We start from the raw sequence: 22,230 nt of genomic DNA, 5'->3' as shown, positions 1-22,230 counted from the left end.
GCCAACGACATAAATAAATAAACGTGCGCGTCAGGTTTCACCCCTCCGGCCGCCATTGCTCGAACTCCTCGAATAAATACTTCCACGCCTGTGCAAGTGTTTCCCCGTCCTTGTAGTTGATGCAGTTGCCCCCCCTGCTAGCTTTGTGAATCTCCCAGGCCTCCAGGTGACGGATATGATCCGCGCAGAACACGTGTCTGATAACTTTGGTGTTCCGGAAGTCCGCCTTTATTTCAGGGTCGGTGATATAGGTGGATAAGGCAGTGGTGTGTCTTTTATGCTTAATATCAGCTTGGTGTTCGTGTATACGTTTCTGTGTTGATCGGATGGTGGAGCCGATGTAAACTAAGTCTCTATTGAACCTGTCGTCCCGTATGGGAACGGAGTAAACACCTGGGGCCCTGGTGAGATCGATTGCGTCCTTCGCGTTGCGCAGCAAGTCGTAAAGCGTGCCGGTTCTTAAGTACGCGATTTTGGTGCGGCTGTTGCTAGCGATCTCCCTATATAGGGGGTCTAAATGCCGGTTGAAGCGGACGATCGCGCGTCTCGCGTTCCCATCCGGTTGTCGGTTGTCGTCCGGCGATGGTAAGGGGCTGTCCCTGCGGCTAGGGGGGTGGCGGGCGTATGCGCGTGCTAAACCACGGACCAAGGCTTTATTATAACCATGTTCCACAGCAATTTTTTCTATGCGTCGGATCTCCGCCCATGCGTCGCGCACAAGTGTGTGGTGCGTGAAAGCCCTTCTGGTAAGGGCACGGAAGCAGACCTCGGTGGAGGTCGAAAGTACTTGTGGAACTTAATAGTGAAAATAACCCTCGTAAAAAAGGTTTTTTCGTGGATCGTTATTATTCAACGAGGTGTTAAAGAGTTGGAAGTAGTTACCTTGTATATGATAGTCTACCGAACTGAAAATCGGATTGAAGAGACACATTCACAAAGGATTTAACAATTTGGTGGGCTTATCACACCAAGGCCAACAGAAAAAAAAAAACAGATCTTTTACAAAAAAGTTAGTCTTTAATAATCACCTTCAAATTTAGGTAAGGATGCATTTCGGGTACAAGGACCCCTCATCAGCTTACAAACACATAGTTATAACACTAATAGTTAACCAATACAAAGGAATTTTTGATATATACAGTGCACTGTATTTACAATTTTTAATACAACCAATATACTAAAGAACTAAAACTATCTAGCATAAAATTTATTTATATAATAATGTGATATATCTGTAAAATGAATTGTAACAAGGCAGTTGGCTCCACACAGTCTTATGGATTTAATGTATTTGTTTTGTTTAATGTCTGGAAACCAATTATTTTAATAATATAGAACAGTCTACCAGAATTCGGAAAATGTGGGAGAAAATGAGACATTTACTGGTCCCCAATGATGTGATATATCACATCATTATATAAATAAATTTTATGCTCAATATTTTTAGTATATGGGTTGTATTCATAATTGTAAATACAGTGCACTGTGTGTATTAAAAATTCCTTTGTATTGGTTAACTGTCAGTGTTATAATTATATGTTGGTACTGTGTTTGTAAGCTGATGAGCGGTTCTTGTGCCCAAAATGCATCCTTATCTAATTTTGATTGTTAAAGACTAACTTTTTTGTAAAAGATCTGGCCTTCTTTTCTGTCGGCCTTGGTATGATAAGCCCTCCGAATTGTTAGATCCTATTTAATTTAGAGAGTTAGATAGCCTAATAAAGTCGTGGGCTAAAAGCATCGTTTATTATTATAAAAGTAGTTGATAAATTATTTATAAAAATGCCAATTGTTTGAAATTAAACAACATTATTGGAAAAATTATTCAATAAAATCTTATTAAAATAACAAGCCTTGTATTTGACCTTATAACATATACACTTCTCTTTTGCCACTGGATAAATTTTTATCTTTCCAGCATTGCACCAGTGTATGGTGGTTCCAGCGCTAAAATAACCAAATGAAACAAATAATTTCTAAATTGATATCTTATGATAAATCGTCTTGATTGTAAAGAATAAAGACAACATTGCAGAAGTTCATACAAAGATGAACTTTCGTTTTGATCATGTTTCCTAACAAAATATCACCTTTGCTGTAATACAAAGATGTTTGGACTTACATTTTACAGACCTTGTATGTCTCTCTCCGGTTCGCCTGGTATGCATCATAAACCAATGCTTTTAGGTGACCTTCGAGGTAAAGTCTGGGGAATCTGGTGGCCACAAAACAGGGTCTTGTTCTATCCAGTGGTTGCCGAAATGCTCTGCGAGCCACTGACGCACATCTGTCTGGGAGATGTTTAGCATAAAACACGCTTTGTGTCATGTACAGTACGTCACATGTATTGTGCAATGTACCCATGAATTATGACACATTTTGAAACTTAATTTTGTGAATATTGTGCCTCGTCGATCCATAGAATGTGCCGAAGTAGTGGTTTGTCATGCCATAAATTTAAATCGTGTTGCACTATTCAGATCGCTTGCGGCATCCTCTGCATGTTGTGCTGGTTGCAGATAACAGCGGAATGGGTGCCTATCGCGGCAACATAAAATTCCGTGCATTCGACTCCTCAGTCCCAACCCAACNACCATGGCAATCTGATGTCTAACACCAAACTGGTGATGTCAGACATCAGAGAATAAAATTCAACTTAGCTAGAGATTCAAGTTAATGAAGTTTGACTTATCAAGAATCAATTGCATTATTGCTAACATTCCATATTCAGACACATCAAAATAGAGGATTACAAAGAGTTTGTGGGCTTCCCCTCTATACAGTGATTGGATAAATTATCATTGTAAAACGTCAGAATTCTGACACTACTCAGTTTTTTCCTTGGTTGAACTGACAAATTTGAAACATATATGTGGAGGATTTTAACCCTTTTTTATGGCCAAGAAGACTTTTGAAGACTTTTTTAACAATCATATAGATTGTTAAAAAAGTCTTCAAATTTCTCCTCTGACAAGTTTATTTGTATAAGGAATTCTACATATTTTTTTATAACATTGCATATTTCCCAGCACATAACATGCAAGTGAGTTGACCATTTATTTTTTCCAGAGAGAAAGATAGAGAGTGCATGAAAGTTCTGAAAATGGATGAGAGCTTGACAAATTTAATAGTCCAATGATCGCCTAAATATTTGGATTATAATATGGCTATAATCAAATAATTAATACAAATAAATTTGGTACTATAGGTAAGTGTTAGGCACCATCTCTTATCTAAATTAATAATTATAATTTAATAAATAATTTAGAACCTTCTGGAGGAAAATAACTGACCCGGGGCAAGGCTTGAACCCACAGCCTTCACTTGCTGTGCAGTTCACTACCAATTGTGCTACCCGGATCCTAAGCCAGCCTTTGCTTCCAGAAGTAGGGTTATATCGAAATTTAAATACTTCTGGAAGTGAAGGCTGGCTTGAGATCTGGTTAGAGCAATTGGTAGCGCACCACATGGCAAGTGGAGGCTGTTGGTTCAAGCCCTGCCATGGATCAGTTATTTTCCTCCATAAAGTTCTAAATTATTTATTAAATTATAATTATTAATGTAGAAAAAAGATGGCACCTAATGCTTACCTCTAGTACAAAATTTATTTTTATTAATTATTTGATTACAGCCATATTATAGCCCGAATATTTAGGCAATCATTGGATTACTATAGTGCTAACTAGACTTTAAACTGAATACTTTGAAATAAAGATTTTTCTCTGCAACTTGTTAATGCATCTGTCTGATAGTCAAAAATTACCATTTTCTTACTGTAAACTAAGCTAAATAACTGATTATCCTGTAAAGTTTTATCCATCACTTTGTTCAGACTTGCAAGTTTTTATATATATAATATATATATATATCTGATTTTTTTAAACAAAACTATACATATTTATCACTACAATAAGTCATTAATTGTCTTTGAAATTCAAGCAAGAGGTTTTAGAATAAAAGTGTTTTCAATCAGAATTAACTGGTATTCCTCAGTTACAGAATATTCAAAAATAACATTATGTGTTCAATAACATACTGTATATCAAGTTCAAAAAATATAATACAGAAGGATTAAATAAAAGAAAACACAAAAAATTAAAATTTGGAAATATAAAAATAATATAGAATATAAATAATAAATAATTATGAAACAATACATGAAGTAATATATATACAAGGTGGGAAAGAAAGTCACTTAACACTCCTGCTACAGAATATAAAATGTACCCAAAGTTAATTCACTTATGTCAGGATACTTATATAACAAACTAAACTGGCTAAGTATATTATAAATAAAACACACCTTTAATAATCCAGCAAATAAAAATTAATAACATAAAAATGTTTTCGACCATTTTTTAACAATCTTCTTCAGTTAACATACAATAGAATATAAAATCAAACACAAAAAAGAACGTAAATTTTTATGTTATTAATTTTTCTTAAGTCAGGAACAGTGGCAAGCAGTGACATTTGATGTTAGGGAAGCCATGTTTCCATAAAAGTTTTAAACAAATACTGTAAATGACAAAAATAAAGAATAAACAGTTCATTTATTTTAATTATAAAATAGATAATTGACACAAAAGAAAGATATAAATACTTGTTTTTATTATTTTTTATAAACTAACTCTATTCAACAATTTTTTCTGCAAAGTCATTAATTACTTTATCATAAAAATCACTCATTGTTGATTCCATCAGAGTATTTAAAAGCTCTTTTCCTATTGAAAGCAACAGTTTCATTAGGTTTCATTGACAACAATCTTTCCTCTGACTGAGTGTTCCTTGTAAATGTATGAATTCACTTCATGGTTGAAAAACTACACTGGTAGATGGTACCATAAATATTAATGATATTAAATCATAATTCTTTTATTATATCAAGAATCTAACCACAAAATTACCAATATACCAGCAAAATTCAATTTAAAAACGAACGTTTTCTACCATCTTCACCGGTCATCCTCGATTCGATCTCAGGTTCGATTCCAAGATTTCCTTGGAATTGAACCTGAGGATGACCGGTGAAGACGGCAGAAAACGTTCGTTTTTAAATTGAATTTTGCTAGTATATTGGTAATTTTGTAATTAGGTTCTTAATTCTCACACCAGTATGATGAATGATTCTTTTATTATATCTTTGTTCAGATTGTAATTAATTATAATATGTTTTATGTCTAAGAGTGATTTGCCAATATAGTCTGGACATGAATATAAATATAGCAATTCACTATGTAATTTAGATAAATCCAAAAATTCTCCATAAAATTTACATAAAGAATTAAAACTCACTTCGGAAAATTGTTTTTCATAATATTTAAAATTATTAACATCTAAAAGTAATAAAATTTTTAAAGATTTTATGTCTGAAAATCTGTCAATATAATTATAATTAAATATAGCTTTGTAAAGAAATGTACATAAAAATAACATAAAATCTTCTTTACTTTTTAATTCTTAAAACAATCCACCCAGTCAAATAGCTCCCTACAAGTGACTAATGAATAGAATCGTTGGAAGCATTATATGATATTTTGGTGCGTAGCATCCATGAACTAAACTGCCAGAGGTTGGTGCTCTGCAAAGTACATGCGAGAATACCTGTAATCTGGCTGCTTTACACCATTCAAATAATTTTGCCATGAAATCTATCCTGTATTCGACAATACAATGTTTCCATTGAAAATATGCATATATGAATTTATATTCGAATATACTCGTACAATAGCAATCTTATCGTTGTTTTTCACATGTATATAAATTTATAATAAACTATTAATTTTAAGTAATTCAAAGTACATTAAATATGAAAATAATCGCATGATATGTATTTATATTTTAGAAAATACAAGGAAAGCGGTGCTTCCATAGCTTACATGGACGACACGCCACTGGTCAAGAACACATTAGACCAAGGGAAAAACAGATTGATATGTGTTACACACATAGCTGCCATCTTGATGGTGGCCAAATTGAATCTGACTCTAAAACTGTAAATAGAAAGAGGGTCACGTGACATATCATTTAGGGTCAGAATTTCACAAGGAATTGATTGCTGAAAGGGTTTATTGACCTACCTTGAACAGTTACTGAGTTAAGCATTTTATATGAGCTCAATGTATCAATACATTCTTTGGGTACATCCTATATTCTGTAACAGGAATGTTAAGTGACTTTCTTTCCCACCCTGTATATATATATATATATATACACATGTCACCGTAAAAGACCAAAATTAGAGAATGTCAACACATACAAAATACATTGGTGAAAGACAGAATATTTGGTTATATTATTATACATTCAAACAATCACCTGTGTATGTTGACAAGCACAGATAAGCTTTGGTGGAGGTCAAAACGACACCTGAGAAGCCAATGTCGACAGAGGTGACAGTCTGTCGCCAAATCCTTTGTGGGTATCCAGAGGTAGGACAAGGTTGTACCTCTTTTCCCAGCAACGGTTTGGTGGAAACCGCCCACTTTGTCACTGGATGGCGTTTTTGTTCTTTTGATCCTGTGATGTGGGGATCAGTTTGCCAGGTCGAGTGGTGGAGGATGAGAGGGGTCGTCGGTAAGGTGTCGGCGATATCCGAATAAAAGACACCGTTAACAAGATCAGTTCATAATCACGTAATAAAGTAATAAGTTTGTAATTTGTAAAGAAAAGTTACTTTCCATAGATGAGATTTCTTCTCAAGAAATATTACTGAGAGAAGCAGCTACAGCTAATTCAAAAAGTGGAGGGCAAGGCTATACCTGCTGTCATTGCAAAAAAAGAAGTGTTCCACGAATAAATGCAGTTGTAAACGCAAGGGACTCTTGTGCAATTCAAAGTGCCATAACAGTTTAAGTTGTTGAAATAAATAAGATTGTATAATGTTAATCACATAATTTATGTGTAAGTTTATTATTGTATTATTTTCTTTAATGATTTAGAATGTACTGTTCATTTTAGGTTCAACAGTTTATTTATATGTGCTGTTACTTAAGCTTTCTCCTATTTTGACATATTAAACAGTTGCATTTTTGTCTTAACGTAATAAAAATATTTTTATTCAACATTCATCATCAGGGCATGCTGAATGTCGACATTTGCCAGTGTAAGTGAGAAATAACGATATTTAGCAAATATTTCGTACATACACAAAATGACTGTGCGAATGCTGTCACATGACATTCACTGGAAAATGTTAACATTCTCCAAATATCAGTCATTCACAGTAACATATACATATACTTCTATCATCATTTTCTTCATTTGGGTACTACAATATTGAATATGTTGTCAGTGATACCTTTGACTTTAAAAACAGAAACTGGATGAAATGCATAAAATAATAAAATTATGGATTTTTAAAGTTTTTACAAAAATCAATGTAAATTATGGACCCTTAATTTTTCTTAAAATTAAAAGCTAAGGCCTATGAACACAGTAACCATAATATTCCAACAGAATTCAGTTTAGTAAAACTAATGTTTCCATCATGTTTTATTGCTCACCTTCAGTTACTGTTCATCTTTAGAATGAATGAATACAGCATAATTCAAAAATAGAACATTTAAAACATTAGATCATTTGATTGGAACAGATGCTCAAAGAGTTTTTGAAACAAAAAATTTGTATTCATTTCATTTCTAGTTAACTAAATTTCACACAAGGACGTAAATGATTGTTGTTTCTCCTTACATCAAAATGACATACCCACTTTGTATTTACATATTTTAACTTCTACAATATATTTCATTAATCAGTGTTTATTTTACTTGTCATTCTTTGAATATATTATATTTTGTGTATTTGTTTTATTCAATATCAATCATAAAATACATTTGTATTTATGTGTATACATGGAACATAATTTAACTTTATATTCATTCTGTGAGATTCGGAATTTTATTAGTTAATTAGTGTGAGAAATATATCTAGTTTTTCTAAGTTTTTAACAACAAAGGAAGATACAGTGTCACTTTTTACGGAAAGAAGGGAAATCAACTTCCCTTTCCAAGAGTTCATTCCTTATCATAATCAAACCATCTGGTTATCCACCCTTCTGCACGTCCCTGCACAGCAACTGATCTCAATATGAAAAGTTGTAATTTCCAATCATGGTTTGAAGAAAAGATTATCAAATCTTTTTAAATAAGAAATAATTGCCTATTATCTGTAAAAATTCTCATTAGAAAAAACTGATATGTAACACACAAAACAAAACCAAATTTATAGAATAAACTGGACAACTGTAATGATACTGGAACTAAATAACATATAGAAAATAAATAAAACCATTGTTTGATATGCAAGATATAAATAGGTTAAAAGAAATGTAGTATCTATCTATGTAAATTCTTTAACACTATTGGTCAGAAATTACAATAAAAGGAACAATTTTTCCGCCATTCGGGGCAGTCATCCAAAGAATAGATTGCCATATGAGATGCAGTTCACATTAGTCCAAATATCCCATATAAACAACAGCAGTCAACAGAAATATGGCATTGCCATAGGAGACACACAGTCGAGAGAAATCAGAAGAGGAGATGCAATAACGACAGCAGTCCAAAACCAAAGAGACGTTGCCATAGGAAGCCAGTCAATGATCCCCAATAACCTGCCATAAGAATAGAGTACTCTTGAAAAAATTCTCACTTGTGCATTTCCCTCATTCCTCCTCTATCTAAGAGCTTCATCAAGGAACTTCATCCTATAGAAGAAGAAGACTACATTCTAGACCTTCAGTCAAGGTAACAAGTTTAAATTGATGTAAGCTCTTCCTCTCAGTTTAGCAGCATAATCTCGATTTAGAAGTGTAACTCTAGTTAGACTCTATTATGTTAAGTTATATTTGTATTTTGAATTATGCATCTCATCGATTTAGTTTATTTAGTAAATCTTTATTAGTTACATTTGCTGACTTTCTCAATTAATTGACTCCGGACATTAACCCTGCTACTTTTGAACATATCTGTGACTCCTCCCCATTCATCAATGAGGAAGCCCTCTTTATAATTTGGTAATTTTATAGCAAGATAGAGTGCAAAATCTTTCCCTATCTGTGTCAGTCCTGATGGTCGAACGAGTCGAAAGACTTGGGCAACATATCTATTTTTTAGGCCATCCTTAAACGAGAGTGAGCGGGCCTCAACATCCCAACAATTAGAAGGTACAATATCTTCGACCATGATCTCACAATTCCATTTCTAGTTACATCCCAAAAACTGTCACATGCACTCTGATGAAATAATCCAACAGCCAAAATTTTCTATTTTTGAAGTATGTTCTCTATTTGTTCATTCTAAACATTCTACTTGAAGATGGCCATTAAAATATTGTTGTAAACATTAAATTTATTAAATGAACTTTTGTTGGAATATTATGATTATTGTGTTATATTAATTTGGATTCTAGTTTTGATTTATTTGCATTATTTGTTTTATGGTCTACAGAAATTTTGTATGTTTATTTCATTTAAAACAGCTAAAGGTGCTAATTATGTAATAGTATATAAGTATATAAAAAAATTTGTCATAACAGCCAAACTTTTACATATTTATGCTTTGTTTCTTTTAAAAGTTAACACACTCATACGTTTCAATCACTTCCATTCTAACATGCCATTTTTATTTAAATTCAACAACTAATTTTGATAAATGTACAATTCATTTTTAATTATATATTGTATTCCTGATTCAGGCAGAAACTATTTCCTTCAATAATGCTTAAACTAATTTTTATATAAATAGAGAATAAAACTTTGACAAAAATCAGAAAATGGAATGAATATTGTGTTGGCATTGACATTTTTCTAGAAAGTTTTCAGGTTTGATGAGTCATGCTGTTGTGTCAACAACTTAAACTTCTACTATCAGTGCAATATATTCTCCACAAATCAAATGCTACATTTCTTTAGACAAGATAGAGTAATATAGTAGTAACAGAGAATACACTTTCTAATTATATTCTTATAAACTGTTATAATTCATTTTAAAATTTCCCTTTCAAATAAATAAATGAATAAAGCAAGCATCAAAAATAATTTGTCAACATCCTGCACAGTCTTCTTGTAATAACATAATAGCTTATGCTTGGATATGACCAATTGCTCATTTCACTGTTCTCAATTTGCAACACAGCATTGAGAATTTAATTCACAAAGTAAAAGTAACTTATTTTTCACATTACTTTTTCTAGTAAACTTGTAATTTGCATAAATCTTCATTTAGGTCATTAATAGCTTTCAAGTACTTTTCAGTTATTGTCTGAATAAGCTGTCTGAGTTTTTATGCTTGATTACTAATATTAATAAATCAACTATAGAAACTCAGACAACTTATTTGAGTGATAACTCAGAACTACTTGAAAGTTATACATAACTGTTGTTCATATAATCCATTAAAATATATTTCAGTTTAATCGTTTTGTTGTGATATTATTAATTTTAATGATTAATATGTTATAGGTGTATAGAAAACATAACTTACTACTTCATGGACGTGATGAGATTTTGCATTTATAAAACAATCATAAGATGCTATGAAATTGATAAAAGCACCATTACCTGTAATCCAGTTAAAGTGAACAAATTTATTATAACAAACAACAAATGTTTTACTATTTTTAATAGACATTTTCAATTATGAAATGTTACATAGAATAAAATTCATAAAATGAAATTTAAACAAAATTGGACTCGTTAAACACATGATGATAGTCACATGAGTAAAAGAATGTTGAAGAAAAATAAAAATAAACTTGTTCATTTTATCTGGATTACAGATGATAGTTGATGCTTTTCTTGTAAAACCATCCAGTTTTTCAGTGTCTTTTAGGCTATGAAACCTTTGTCATAAAGTAATATACTGCTAAATTGAAATTACTAAATAAATATTTCTAACTAAATACCTAAATAAATAAATAAGGTTTATTTATTTATTTAGTAAAAGTTTATATATTTTGAACTAGTTCAAAAATTAATGATAAAATATGTTGGCTGGAAAAATATGTTTTAAGGACTGTATTTAGCCCTTAGGCCATAAGTTGGAGACCCATGGCTCAAATTATTGAAAGAAATTTTTGTACACTATTTCAATTAAATAAGCCTTCATAGATAAAAACAAATAATTTAAAATAGTTACAAACAAATAAGTAAAACCAAATAATTTGATTAATTATGAATCATAAGATAACAACTATAAATTTCAAAATGTAAGAGTATGTATCGAAGTTTATGTATGTATGTTTTAAAAAATATTTCATTTGGAACTAAATAAAGAAATAAAAAACAGACATTTAACTAAATGTAATTGAAAATTACAGTTTTTCAAATGATAATTAATTATATGCAAAACTCTGCAGTTGTAAATTAATTATTATTACTGTTAAGTAATCCTAGAACTGAGAAAGTTCTTTTTTCAGTTAAAAATGAAATAATTGATTGATAATATGCAAAATGATTCCATTGTCCATAGATCAGATACTATACAAATGCCTTAATCTGCATAAAAAATATTTTTAATGTATTAGAAATAAAATTTTTTCAATATTAATACAATTAAATAATATTTATTTATAAAATATAAAGCTTTAAGCATTTTATTAATTGTTATTTCAATCACTTTAATGTTAATACTGAAATGCTATCATATATACAACTATTTAAAAATAAAAATTTGCAAAATATATTTATATTTGAAGCAAATAATGTATTTAAAAATTTTAAAATATAAAAATTTACATAGACTGGAAAAATTGATTAAATCAAAATTAAAATAAAAAAATGTAAATAAAGTAATACAATATAGATATTATATATATATATTTTTTTAAAGCAGAATATATTCCTTTAATTGATGATGGATTACAAACTACATTAAATATTTTTATATTAAAAGCATAATGTGCCACATACAAAATGAATGCAAAATTTCATAAATAGCATGTGCTTTCTAGAAGAAAAATCTTTGTATGCGCATGCAACAGTTTAAATATTTTTATATGTTTGCCTTTGTGCTAACATCAAGCAAACACAGTCAGAAGCATAGACTCTCACTTACGTAGTTGCCATTTTTTAAGAATTCCAGAAAATTTTTATCCATGTCGGCANTATAACATGGCACTTCTATAGCACGGATTCACTCTAACACTGTGCTTTCTAGAAGAAAAATCTTTGTATGCGCATGCAACAGTTTAAATATTTTTATATGTTTGCCTTTGTGCTAACATCAAGCAAACACAGTCAGAAGCATAGACTCTCACTTACGTAGTTGCCATTTTTTAAGAATTCCAGAAAATTTTTATCCATGTCGGCATGTTCTATAGACATGAAGAGCGTGTTGACAATTATTGCCAGCGTAATGAATAACTCCATAAACGGATCAAAGACGATGATTTTTACTATTTTTTGTATAAACAACCAGCAGTTACAACAGTCCCACACGCAGAAGATATCAATAAATCTCAAGCAATGTTTGATGCATTTTTCTTTGAACTTCTGCTTCTCTTCCGGTTCCCTCTCTGCAGGAAAATAATAGATGGACACTGAATAATGTTTAAGTATGGCCTTCAGATAACCTGTTGGTGAACTTATGATACTTTGGCACAAAGGACATTCATGCATGACATAAATCGAGGAGTGTTTCATATCAAATCATGCTTAACAAAACACATTTTATAAAAAAAAAAATTAGAAATAATTTTAAAATATCCTTGTAAAACTTATAGAACAAAAATTACACTAAAACTATAAATTTTATTATTAAATAACTCTTTAATACTTTGACTTTAAGTTAAAATCTGTTAATTTTAATTACTATTTTCAATATAAAAATTCATTTAAAAAAAATCACTCCTTAAATATTAGCAATTTTTAAATTAATATTTTTAATTTAAATATTTAATATAATATAAATATATTCTAATAATTAATAAATTTATTAACTATTTTCAGAAAAAAAAAAGCAACATATATAGTGAAAGGTGGGAATAAAAAATACAGAATAAGCAAAAAAAAAACTCAATATATAATACAGAAAATAACGACACACATCTCAAACATTCTTAATTGCATAAATAAAAAGATAGAGACAGATAAAGAGAAGATCAGAAGTGTAATAATAACAATTATTTATAACCGCTTTTTAAATAAAATATTAATGATCTTTGCTGTTAAAACTATAAGAGATTTTATATAATGCAAAATTCAGTACTGTATATATTTTCATTATATTATTACAAATTTCATGCAATTTCCATTTTAAAAAACTATAGAGTTTTAATGTTTCAATCATGTAAAACTGATCTCAGAAATAATTTTCAACTCTCACAGAATCCAAAATTTTTGATACAGATAAATGTTTTTGGCAAGTATATTTTGTCAAAGATAATTTCAAAGTAACCATGTTAAAATCTGCCAAAAATATTTGTATGTATTAAAAATTTTTAGAGTAGCAATTTCTTCTAATATTCTCTTGAATACAATGTCGACCATAAATATGAAAAGTAACTTCTAATTATATTTTGAATATTGCACTAGTGCACAAAACAGAATGCAAAAATTTCTGTTAAATTATTCAATGTATTGCACTATATGTAATTAATTATCAAAATAATATATTAATTTGTTTACTTATAAAACTATTATGTAAAATGTATAAATTAAATTATATATCTACAAAAATGTGTTTAGTCATGTGAAATAATATTGCTGCATTCGATAGAACGCTTATGCTAAACACAACAAAAAACTAAAGTACATATAAAAAATGCTTTATCAAAGCACTTAAAAACAAACAGGTAAACATTTCCAGATAATTTTCCATCTCTAGGCATAACAAAAAATATATTTGATAAATGTCTATGACATTGCTTCATGTCCAATGCAAGGCCATTCAAACTGATAAAACTATTCTTTTTCTTTATGCCTGAAGAATGAAGATAATGAATTAGCCAAAGTATATACATTTACTTTTTCATTCAGCTGTTTTAAATAAGCATATATATACTTAAATTAATAAAATACAAATAAGATGAACAATAACGTCAAGTCTTAAGGGAACCCAGATGCATTGGTGAGAATAAAGCTAACTCTTGGATACAAATACACCAGCAAAAAGCACACTGAAAAGTTAAGTTATATTTCATTTCCATTTTTAATGCATAANTATTTTCATTATATTATTACAAATTTCATGCAATTTCCATTTTAAAAAACTATAGAGTTTTAATGTTTCAATCATGTAAAACTGATCTCAGAAATAATTTTCAACTCTCACAGAATCCAAAATTTTTGATACAGATAAATGTTTTTGGCAAGTATATTTTGTCAAAGATAATTTCAAAGTAACCATGTTAAAATCTGCCAAAAATATTTGTATGTATTAAAAATTTTTAGAGTAGCAATTTCTTCTAATATTCTCTTGAATACAATGTCGACCATAAATATGAAAAGTAACTTCTAATTATATTTTGAATATTGCACTAGTGCACAAAACAGAATGCAAAAATTTCTGTTAAATTATTCAATGTATTGCACTATATGTAATTAATTATCAAAATAATATATTAATTTGTTTACTTATAAAACTATTATGTNGAATGCAAAAATTTCTGTTAAATTATTCAATGTATTGCACTATATGTAATTAATTATCAAAATAATATATTAATTTGTTTACTTATAAAACTATTATGTAAAATGTATAAATTAAATTATATATCTACAAAAATGTGTTTAGTCATGTGAAATAATATTGCTGCATTCGATAGAACGCTTATGCTAAACACAACAAAAAACTAAAGTACATATAAAAAATGCTTTATCAAAGCACTTAAAAACAAACAGGTAAACATTTCCAGATAATTTTCCATCTCTAGGCATAACAAAAAATATATTTGATAAATGTCTATGACATTGCTTCATGTCCAATGCAAGGCCATTCAAACTGATAAAACTATTCTTTTTCTTTATGCCTGAAGAATGAAGATAATGAATTAGCCAAAGTATATACATTTACTTTTTCATTCAGCTGTTTTAAATAAGCATATATATACTTAAATTAATAAAATACAAATAAGATGAACAATAACGTCAAGTCTTAAGGGAACCCAGATGCATTGGTGAGAATAAAGCTAACTCTTGGATACAAATACACCAGCAAAAAGCACACTGAAAAGTTAAGTTATATTTCATTTCCATTTTTAATGCATAATTATATCAAATGAAGGTTAAAAAAGATATTTACAAAAATTTTAAATTTGCATTAATATGAAAAACACCTCAGAATTTATAACAACAAAAAAACGAACTGCTTTTCTGGAGTTCATCTTTATTTACAAATTTTTCTCCAGGAAGTTTGAATAACCAAGTCCATCATTAAAATGCAATCAAATGAAGGTAGACAACTATTAAGTTAATTCATTTGTATGTCTCTTGGCAATGGACTTTGTTATCCAAAAGTGCTAGGGAATATTTGTAAAGAAAGGTAAACTTCAAAAAAGCAATTTGTTCTTTGCTATCTTCAAATCTGCAATTTAAATGACTATATCTATATTGTTATAAAAATTCATTTGGAAAAATGAATCTGCTATCTGGACTAATATTTATCATTGTATTAATTATAAATATGGTTTATGAATTATAAATTATCCATGCATATTGTAGCCGTTGGCCATAATATTGTATACAGGTAACCCCCGTATAACATGGCACTTCTATAGCACGGATTCACTCTAACACGGTTTGAGAATTAGTACCATCCCCCGTATAACACGGTACTTTTATAGCACGGATTCACTCTAACACGATTCGAGAATTGGTACCATCCCCCGTATAACACGGTACTTTTATAGCACGGATTCACTCTGACATGGTTCGAGAAATGGGTAAAACCCTCGTACAACATGAAATGTAATAAATTTTTACATACTTAAGTACTAATAGTTCATGAAAATTATTATTTTTGTGAACTGTTAGTACTTCAGTGTGTAAATTTTGTTTTCTCGTCTCCATACACATGGTCCTTCGTGAAAATTGTTTCAATTTTGCCATATCTCGACGTTTCTGCTTCTGGTGTTGCCAGATGTTTTTCCCTTAATCCATAAGTACTGTACTTAGCACCATATAAGGAAATTTATAAAGATCTTTTAACTAGAAGCAAGCAATCTAAAATTACATACACTTTTTCCAAAGGTAAAGCATGAATCTGAAAATAATGCAGAAAAATGCTCAGAGGATAACGATAACTTGCCAAAAATAAAACGCTCTCGGTTAATAGTGCTTTTAGTGATGACAAAGAAAACATTGTTTAATTTAGGCCTATATTAATATGTATCACTTAAGAAAATTTTAATAAAGATATTTATCTTAATTATGAAAATATAGTAACATGTTTTTTAATTTTTGGACCCTAACCCTCCTTTTTGTACTAGTTCTTTGATTCACATAATACGGCAATTTTTTGGAACGTAACTACCGTGTTATATGGGGGTTACCTGTATATGTATTTATTAATTTAAGTTAGTTGTAGCCTTTTCCTTTGTTCCTTTGTCCTCAAACTCTTCTAAAACTTTCCTTTCCAACCCTTTCCTCCCTCAGGTGGGATTACCGTTTCTGAGAACCATAAAAACAAAAAGAGAATTAAGGCCCTGGGCCGAGAAAACAATAGACAGGAGAGTTTTGGATTGAGCCCTTGAGGAGGGCAGACAAAAACAGGTAGTGCTTTAGATCGCGAGTAGGACAACTGGAGACTGTGAGAGACCAAGACATCCATAGAGAATGAATCCTGACCATAACAACAAGGAAGTATACTGAATTGGTATCAGGCCAAAAAAAAAAACAAGAAAAAGGACATCTAAAGTCTCCATAATAAGTGCAATGTGGTGTCCCACAAAAGTTTCTGAAGGCAAGATTAATCCCAGGTATTCCCTTCTTCCCCTTAATCTATCAATCCTCTTCTACGACCCTTCCTCTTCCTTAGTTGTACGTTAGTACGTAAGTATTAGTTATAAGGTTTGACCTGTGTATGATTGTCGTGCATGTATATCTCATTGTTTACTTAACCATTGTTAATGCCTTTGTGTAAAGGAGGTAATTGTAGAGTTGGAATCCAAAACAACCTGTTCATAGACAAAAATAAAATACTTTGTTTAGAAATTTCTGTCAAGTATTTATGGTTATAATAGAGAGGTTGCGGCCGACGTTTTCAATGCAAAGATGTGTACGTCGGACGTTCAGCGCCGCTTTCCTATAAGCCTAGAAGTTTGACAATGGTGTTTGGATAGTCAGTGGAATCACGCTCGACATTCCAAACACCATTGCCAAACTTCTAGTCCTTCAGGAAAGCGGCGCTGAACGTCCGACGTACACGTTTTCGCGTTGAAAACGTCGGCCGCAGCCTCTCTAATATTCCGTTCACTGGTCTATGTACATTTTTGCTACAAACATCACAATATATTCAAAGGAAAAGGAATAAGAAATTTGAGAAGTCTTGAAAAATAAATCTCACTTTCAATCAGTTATTTTTGTTTTCTTAATAAAATTTAGCTTGCATATTTGATCAAATTTAAACATAAACCTCTCTGGAATGATGACTTTTAAAATTTTTACTGTATATATAAAGTAAAAATAATCATCATTTCAGAAGAGAGGTTGATGTTCAAATTTGATCAAATATGCATGCCAAATTATAAAAGCAATATGAACCCCTTAAATTTTCAGCAGTAAACAGCTTTACTAGCAAACAAATTGTTAAAGAGAAAGATAAAGAGAAAAATAAACAATGCCACTTACTAAAAGTAAGTGAAAGTTTAACAAATTGTCTATTGGCGTTATCAGAATAAGATTCGATTATTAAGAACAAAATACTAGCACACTTGACAGTATATAACCATCATCCTCAACAATGTTTTCAATCAGTTTAATTAACTGATCATCATGTGAATCAAACCATACATTTGATTTCATTCACCTGATGAGGGTGTTAAATAGTATTAAACATGTTGCAACATGTGCACATGGAACAAAAACAGACCATACAAGGATTACCAGATTCAGCATATGCTTTATGGCATATGCATATGAAGATCACAAAAACAACAGACAGTACTTCTGCTTTAAGAGAAATCCCACTATATTTAACTCTAAAACAATTTTTCAGAGATGTATTGACTCGTCAAGAACTCCTGCATGATAGAAAGCTTGGAATTTGTATAGAATACATAAAAACAACTTCAAAACACTTAGATCTTTAAATTAAAGAGCATGTTTAGTTAGTATAAATAGGAATGTCAACAACTGCTTTGGTGGTTTTTACATTACATGTGGAAATAACAATTTATGGCAATGAACAGAAATAATATATCCAGTACATGATATGAAGGGATTTGGTGGTGCAGGAAACACAAGTTCATCAGGCATGAGAGGCATATCAATTTTTGTGATGCTGAGAACATTTCCAATATGTGGGCAGACAGTGCTAGTGACTTTTCTGTGAGATGACTATTGATATTGCTTTTGAATAATAACTAAAATTTTCAGTCCAATGTCAAGAACGCCTTTCTTTACCTCACTAGTGTATTCTGGAATGTTTCCTGGAAAACACCATCATTTGCCAAGAGATACTTAGATAATGTTGTGAGAGTGGAGGATTTCTTTAAATCAAATAAAAGAAGAATTAGCTCTGAATTATCTCAGAATGCAGTATCATAATTGGATGAAAAGTTTAAATTGACTGTTGGCCAACTACAAACTATGGAACAAAAATTGAAAACATTAGGCCTATTACATAAATGTACTGAACTTGAAGATGGGATCACAAAGATAGAATTAGCTCTTCAAAAAACCAAGTCTTGATGAAATAAAGTTACAAGTTATCAAAAAATAAGAGATCATGAAATAGATATACTAGCTAATAAAGTAAGAAAAAACAATATAATAACTTTGAGACTTTTTTGCCCTTAATCCAGTGAAGCCTGGGTTGGGCCATGAACCAAAAACCTCCATTTCTTTCTATCTTTACATCACTCCTCTGCAAACACCACTGTTACATCGTTAGTCATTTTTCTTAGGTCTTCAGCTATCTTGTCCATCCACGTCTTCCTGGGTTTTCCCCTAGGTTTTCTACTTTCCATCTTCTTCTCCAATACCAACATTGGTTTTCTGTTTTCTTCCATTTTCATGGTATGTCCAAACCATCTAAGTCTAAATCTAATTCATCCGACAGAAATTCAAATAAGTCTAATTTGTTCTATCTTCTTTCCCAAAAATTTTCCATTCCTGTTCTTTTCCTTATTTCTTAATTCCTTATCTTGTTCTTCTGGTCTTACTCAGCATGTTCTGAAGGAATTTCATTTCTACTGCCTGAATCATTTTCTATTCTCTCCATGATGTAGTCCATGCTGCAGCTCCCTAAGTCAATACTGGGACAAAGTATAATTCATAAAGGATCGCCTTACATTTCATTTCTAAAGATCAAATTTCTCTTACTGCGGTAGAGGCCATCAGCTTGCTGTATTCTTCTATTTATTTCTTCGCTTAACTTTCCATTCTTTGATCTTTCTGTTTCCAGGTATCTACAACTGTCAACATCCTCTAATAGTTCTCCAGTCAGTTTGATTTTCCCTCTTACTGAGTACTCCTTCATATCACCACTGTCTTGCTTTTCTCTCAGCTTATCTTTATTCTCCCATTCCTCTAGCTCACTATTCCACATATCCAGTTGATGTTGGACTTCTGAATTTTGGGACTATAAATTCATAATGATGCTCAATCTGCTGTTCAGAAGTTTTTACTTATTCTTATTGTAAGGATGTAAGCTGTCGAACCTGTTACCAACTAAATAAGACAAACTTAGTATTAATAGAATTTAATAACTCAGACATAAAAGAATTATTATTATTTTCTTTTAACAAATTCAAAAAGAGAGCAAGAGTGTATTTTTGTATTTTTGAGACCTGATATCTTGAAAACTGAAAGTACTGAATACTCCTATAACCAAGAAGAAGGTACTGTAGTTTAATTAAGTTGAAAGTTTTTTAAAACAGTTACAAGGCTAAAATTACAGTGTTAATGTAACAATTCCAGCAGTAAACTTAAAAAAATTTAAATTTACCTCATGGAATTATCATGGTCTATTGTCTGATATTATTTTGTGTGTGTATTCATTTCTTTTGCTTTCAGATTTTTAGATAATATTATTTCAAAAAACAAGGTTACATGTGACATTTAAAAAAGTATTGTTGAAGAGATTAGCTGACTTTGAAATTATTGTATTATTTGCTAAAATGCCATTAGTACCAGGTGCCTGTCTGGATGTTTTATGACATTAATTAATAAATTAATTGGACTAGTACAGAAAGTTTACTAATCAAGAAATTTTATCCTGTCTGAAATTTCACTGTGCAATGTTAAAAATATATACTTGACTATGACATTTCCAATGTATGGAGATCATTTTGTGAAATGTCATAATGGAAAAAGAACACCAAAGAGTCTACTCTTATTTTTGCTAAGTAGGATGTGTGGCTGTATGACATTACAGTCGACCCCCCTATAACACTGTTGATTATTCCATTTTATATGAATTCCATGTTGTATGAGTCACTTAGATTTTACAAATACGTGAGCCGTTCACAGCCTGGCACACGTATTTGTAAAATCTAAGTGACTCGTACAACATGGAATTCATATAAAACGGAATAATCAACAGTGTTATAGGGGGGTCGACTGTATATGCTTTTGTCCTTTTGTTTTTCTGACATTTTTCCCTGTTGTTTGTTCTTTCCAACTTCCAGAACTTTACAATATCCTTAATTCGTTTTCCTTGAAGTGAAGGCCTCCTGGAATTTCCTGGAATCCCTAGTACAATGAATAAAACATTATCTGAGGGCAAACAAAGCAAAGGAAAAAGACTTTTGATCAGGTGCTTGAGGAGAGAGGACAACTAAAGGAGAGACTTTACAGTGTCTGGTGCCCCAGTAGACAGGTGAAGTCAGAACTTCAAGTGGAAACTTTGAAATCCCTGGCCCAAAGTTAGTGTGTTAGAGCTGATGTGTTGGCTTAATGAGTTCCAACATGCAACAGGCTATTGGAATCAAACATACAAAAACTCCCAAGAATTTAAGAAAAGAAAGACAGAAGCTAGTATTTTGTATTTAAAAAGCTCCCACATGGCCCTCACAGTAATAAAATTGCATTCATTTACACTACTTGGGTATTCTTTCCTATCCTATCCACCATTTTCGCTACTTCTCACCTCCTATTTTCCATTTCTGTATATTTATAAATTAGTATTAAAAATTAATGTTAAGGAAAATTTGTGTGATTATTATTGTTGGGTTCTTTATGTTCTAGTCACAATAATTTTTAATTTTTCTACCAACCACCAGACTTTGGGTGACTGTAAATCAAAACCCCTTGACCTGGAATCTCTTTGTATCTGTACTATATTATCACTTGAATTAAATTCTTTTCTTTTTTATTTTCTACTTTGTGTGTGTTGTTTTTTCTGGGAGTTTGCCTTTGTCAGACAATGAAACCCTTTCTTAATAATTATCACAGTTGCGTTTGAGATTCATGTTAAAAAATATTTCATCACATTTTTCTATAATGGTAATTTTAAAATTTTTTGTGTTCTTAAACATTAAAATTTAGGGTTATTCTATACAATCCTGAAAAATGTTTGTTCTTATTTTTGAATTCATAAATATGCATTCTTCACTTGCACATTCAATATAAATTATTTTAATGTATGGTTCAATTCAGCTGATAATAATCAGTTAAATTAATTGAAAACATTAAACTTGTAGTAATAAATAGCTTTAATAACAGACTGATGTCTTAGTATATTTTGTAACAATTTCCAGTTGGATAAAAGATAGTTCTATCAAATTTTTATGGTGATTTTTGATTTTTTAGAGTAAACAATCTAGAAAAAAAAAAAATTCTGTTAAATTATTCAATGTATTGCACTATATGTAATTAATTATCAAAATAATATATTAATTTGTTTACTTATAAAACTATTATGTAAAATGTATAAATTAAATTATATATCTACAAAAATGTGTTTAGTCATGTGAAATAATATTGCTGCATTCGATAGAACGCTTATGCTAAACACAACAAAAAACTAAAGTACATATAAAAAATGCTTTATCAAAGCACTTAAAAACAAACAGGTAAACATTTCCAGATAATTTTCCATCTCTAGGCATAACAAAAAATATATTTGA

At 30.5% G+C, this 22,230-nt stretch overlaps 1 protein-coding gene across 1 annotated transcript in view; it reads right to left on the bottom strand.

Annotated features, from left to right (window-relative positions):
• Nucleotides 1-3,521: 3,521 nt before the first annotated feature.
• LOC111626318 (sodium channel protein para-like) overlaps nucleotides 3,522-22,230 on the bottom strand; it is a 303,413-nt gene continuing 284,704 nt past the window's right edge. The window contains exon 7 of the mRNA XM_023369639.1: nucleotides 3,522-4,518. Within this exon, the coding sequence (XP_023225407.1) occupies nucleotides 4,508-4,518 (11 nt within the window). The 3' untranslated portion in view covers nucleotides 3,522-4,507. The remainder of the gene's footprint in view (nucleotides 4,519-22,230) is intronic.

The sequence above is a fragment of the Centruroides sculpturatus genome, unplaced genomic scaffold (assembly GCF_000671375.1).
Source record: "Centruroides sculpturatus isolate CEXI.00-Female unplaced genomic scaffold, Cexi_2.0 scaffold322, whole genome shotgun sequence".
NCBI lineage: Eukaryota > Metazoa > Arthropoda > Arachnida > Scorpiones > Buthidae > Centruroides > Centruroides sculpturatus.
The sequence above is the reverse complement of the archived record's forward strand: the minus strand, read 5'-3'. Positions and strand labels throughout refer to the sequence as shown.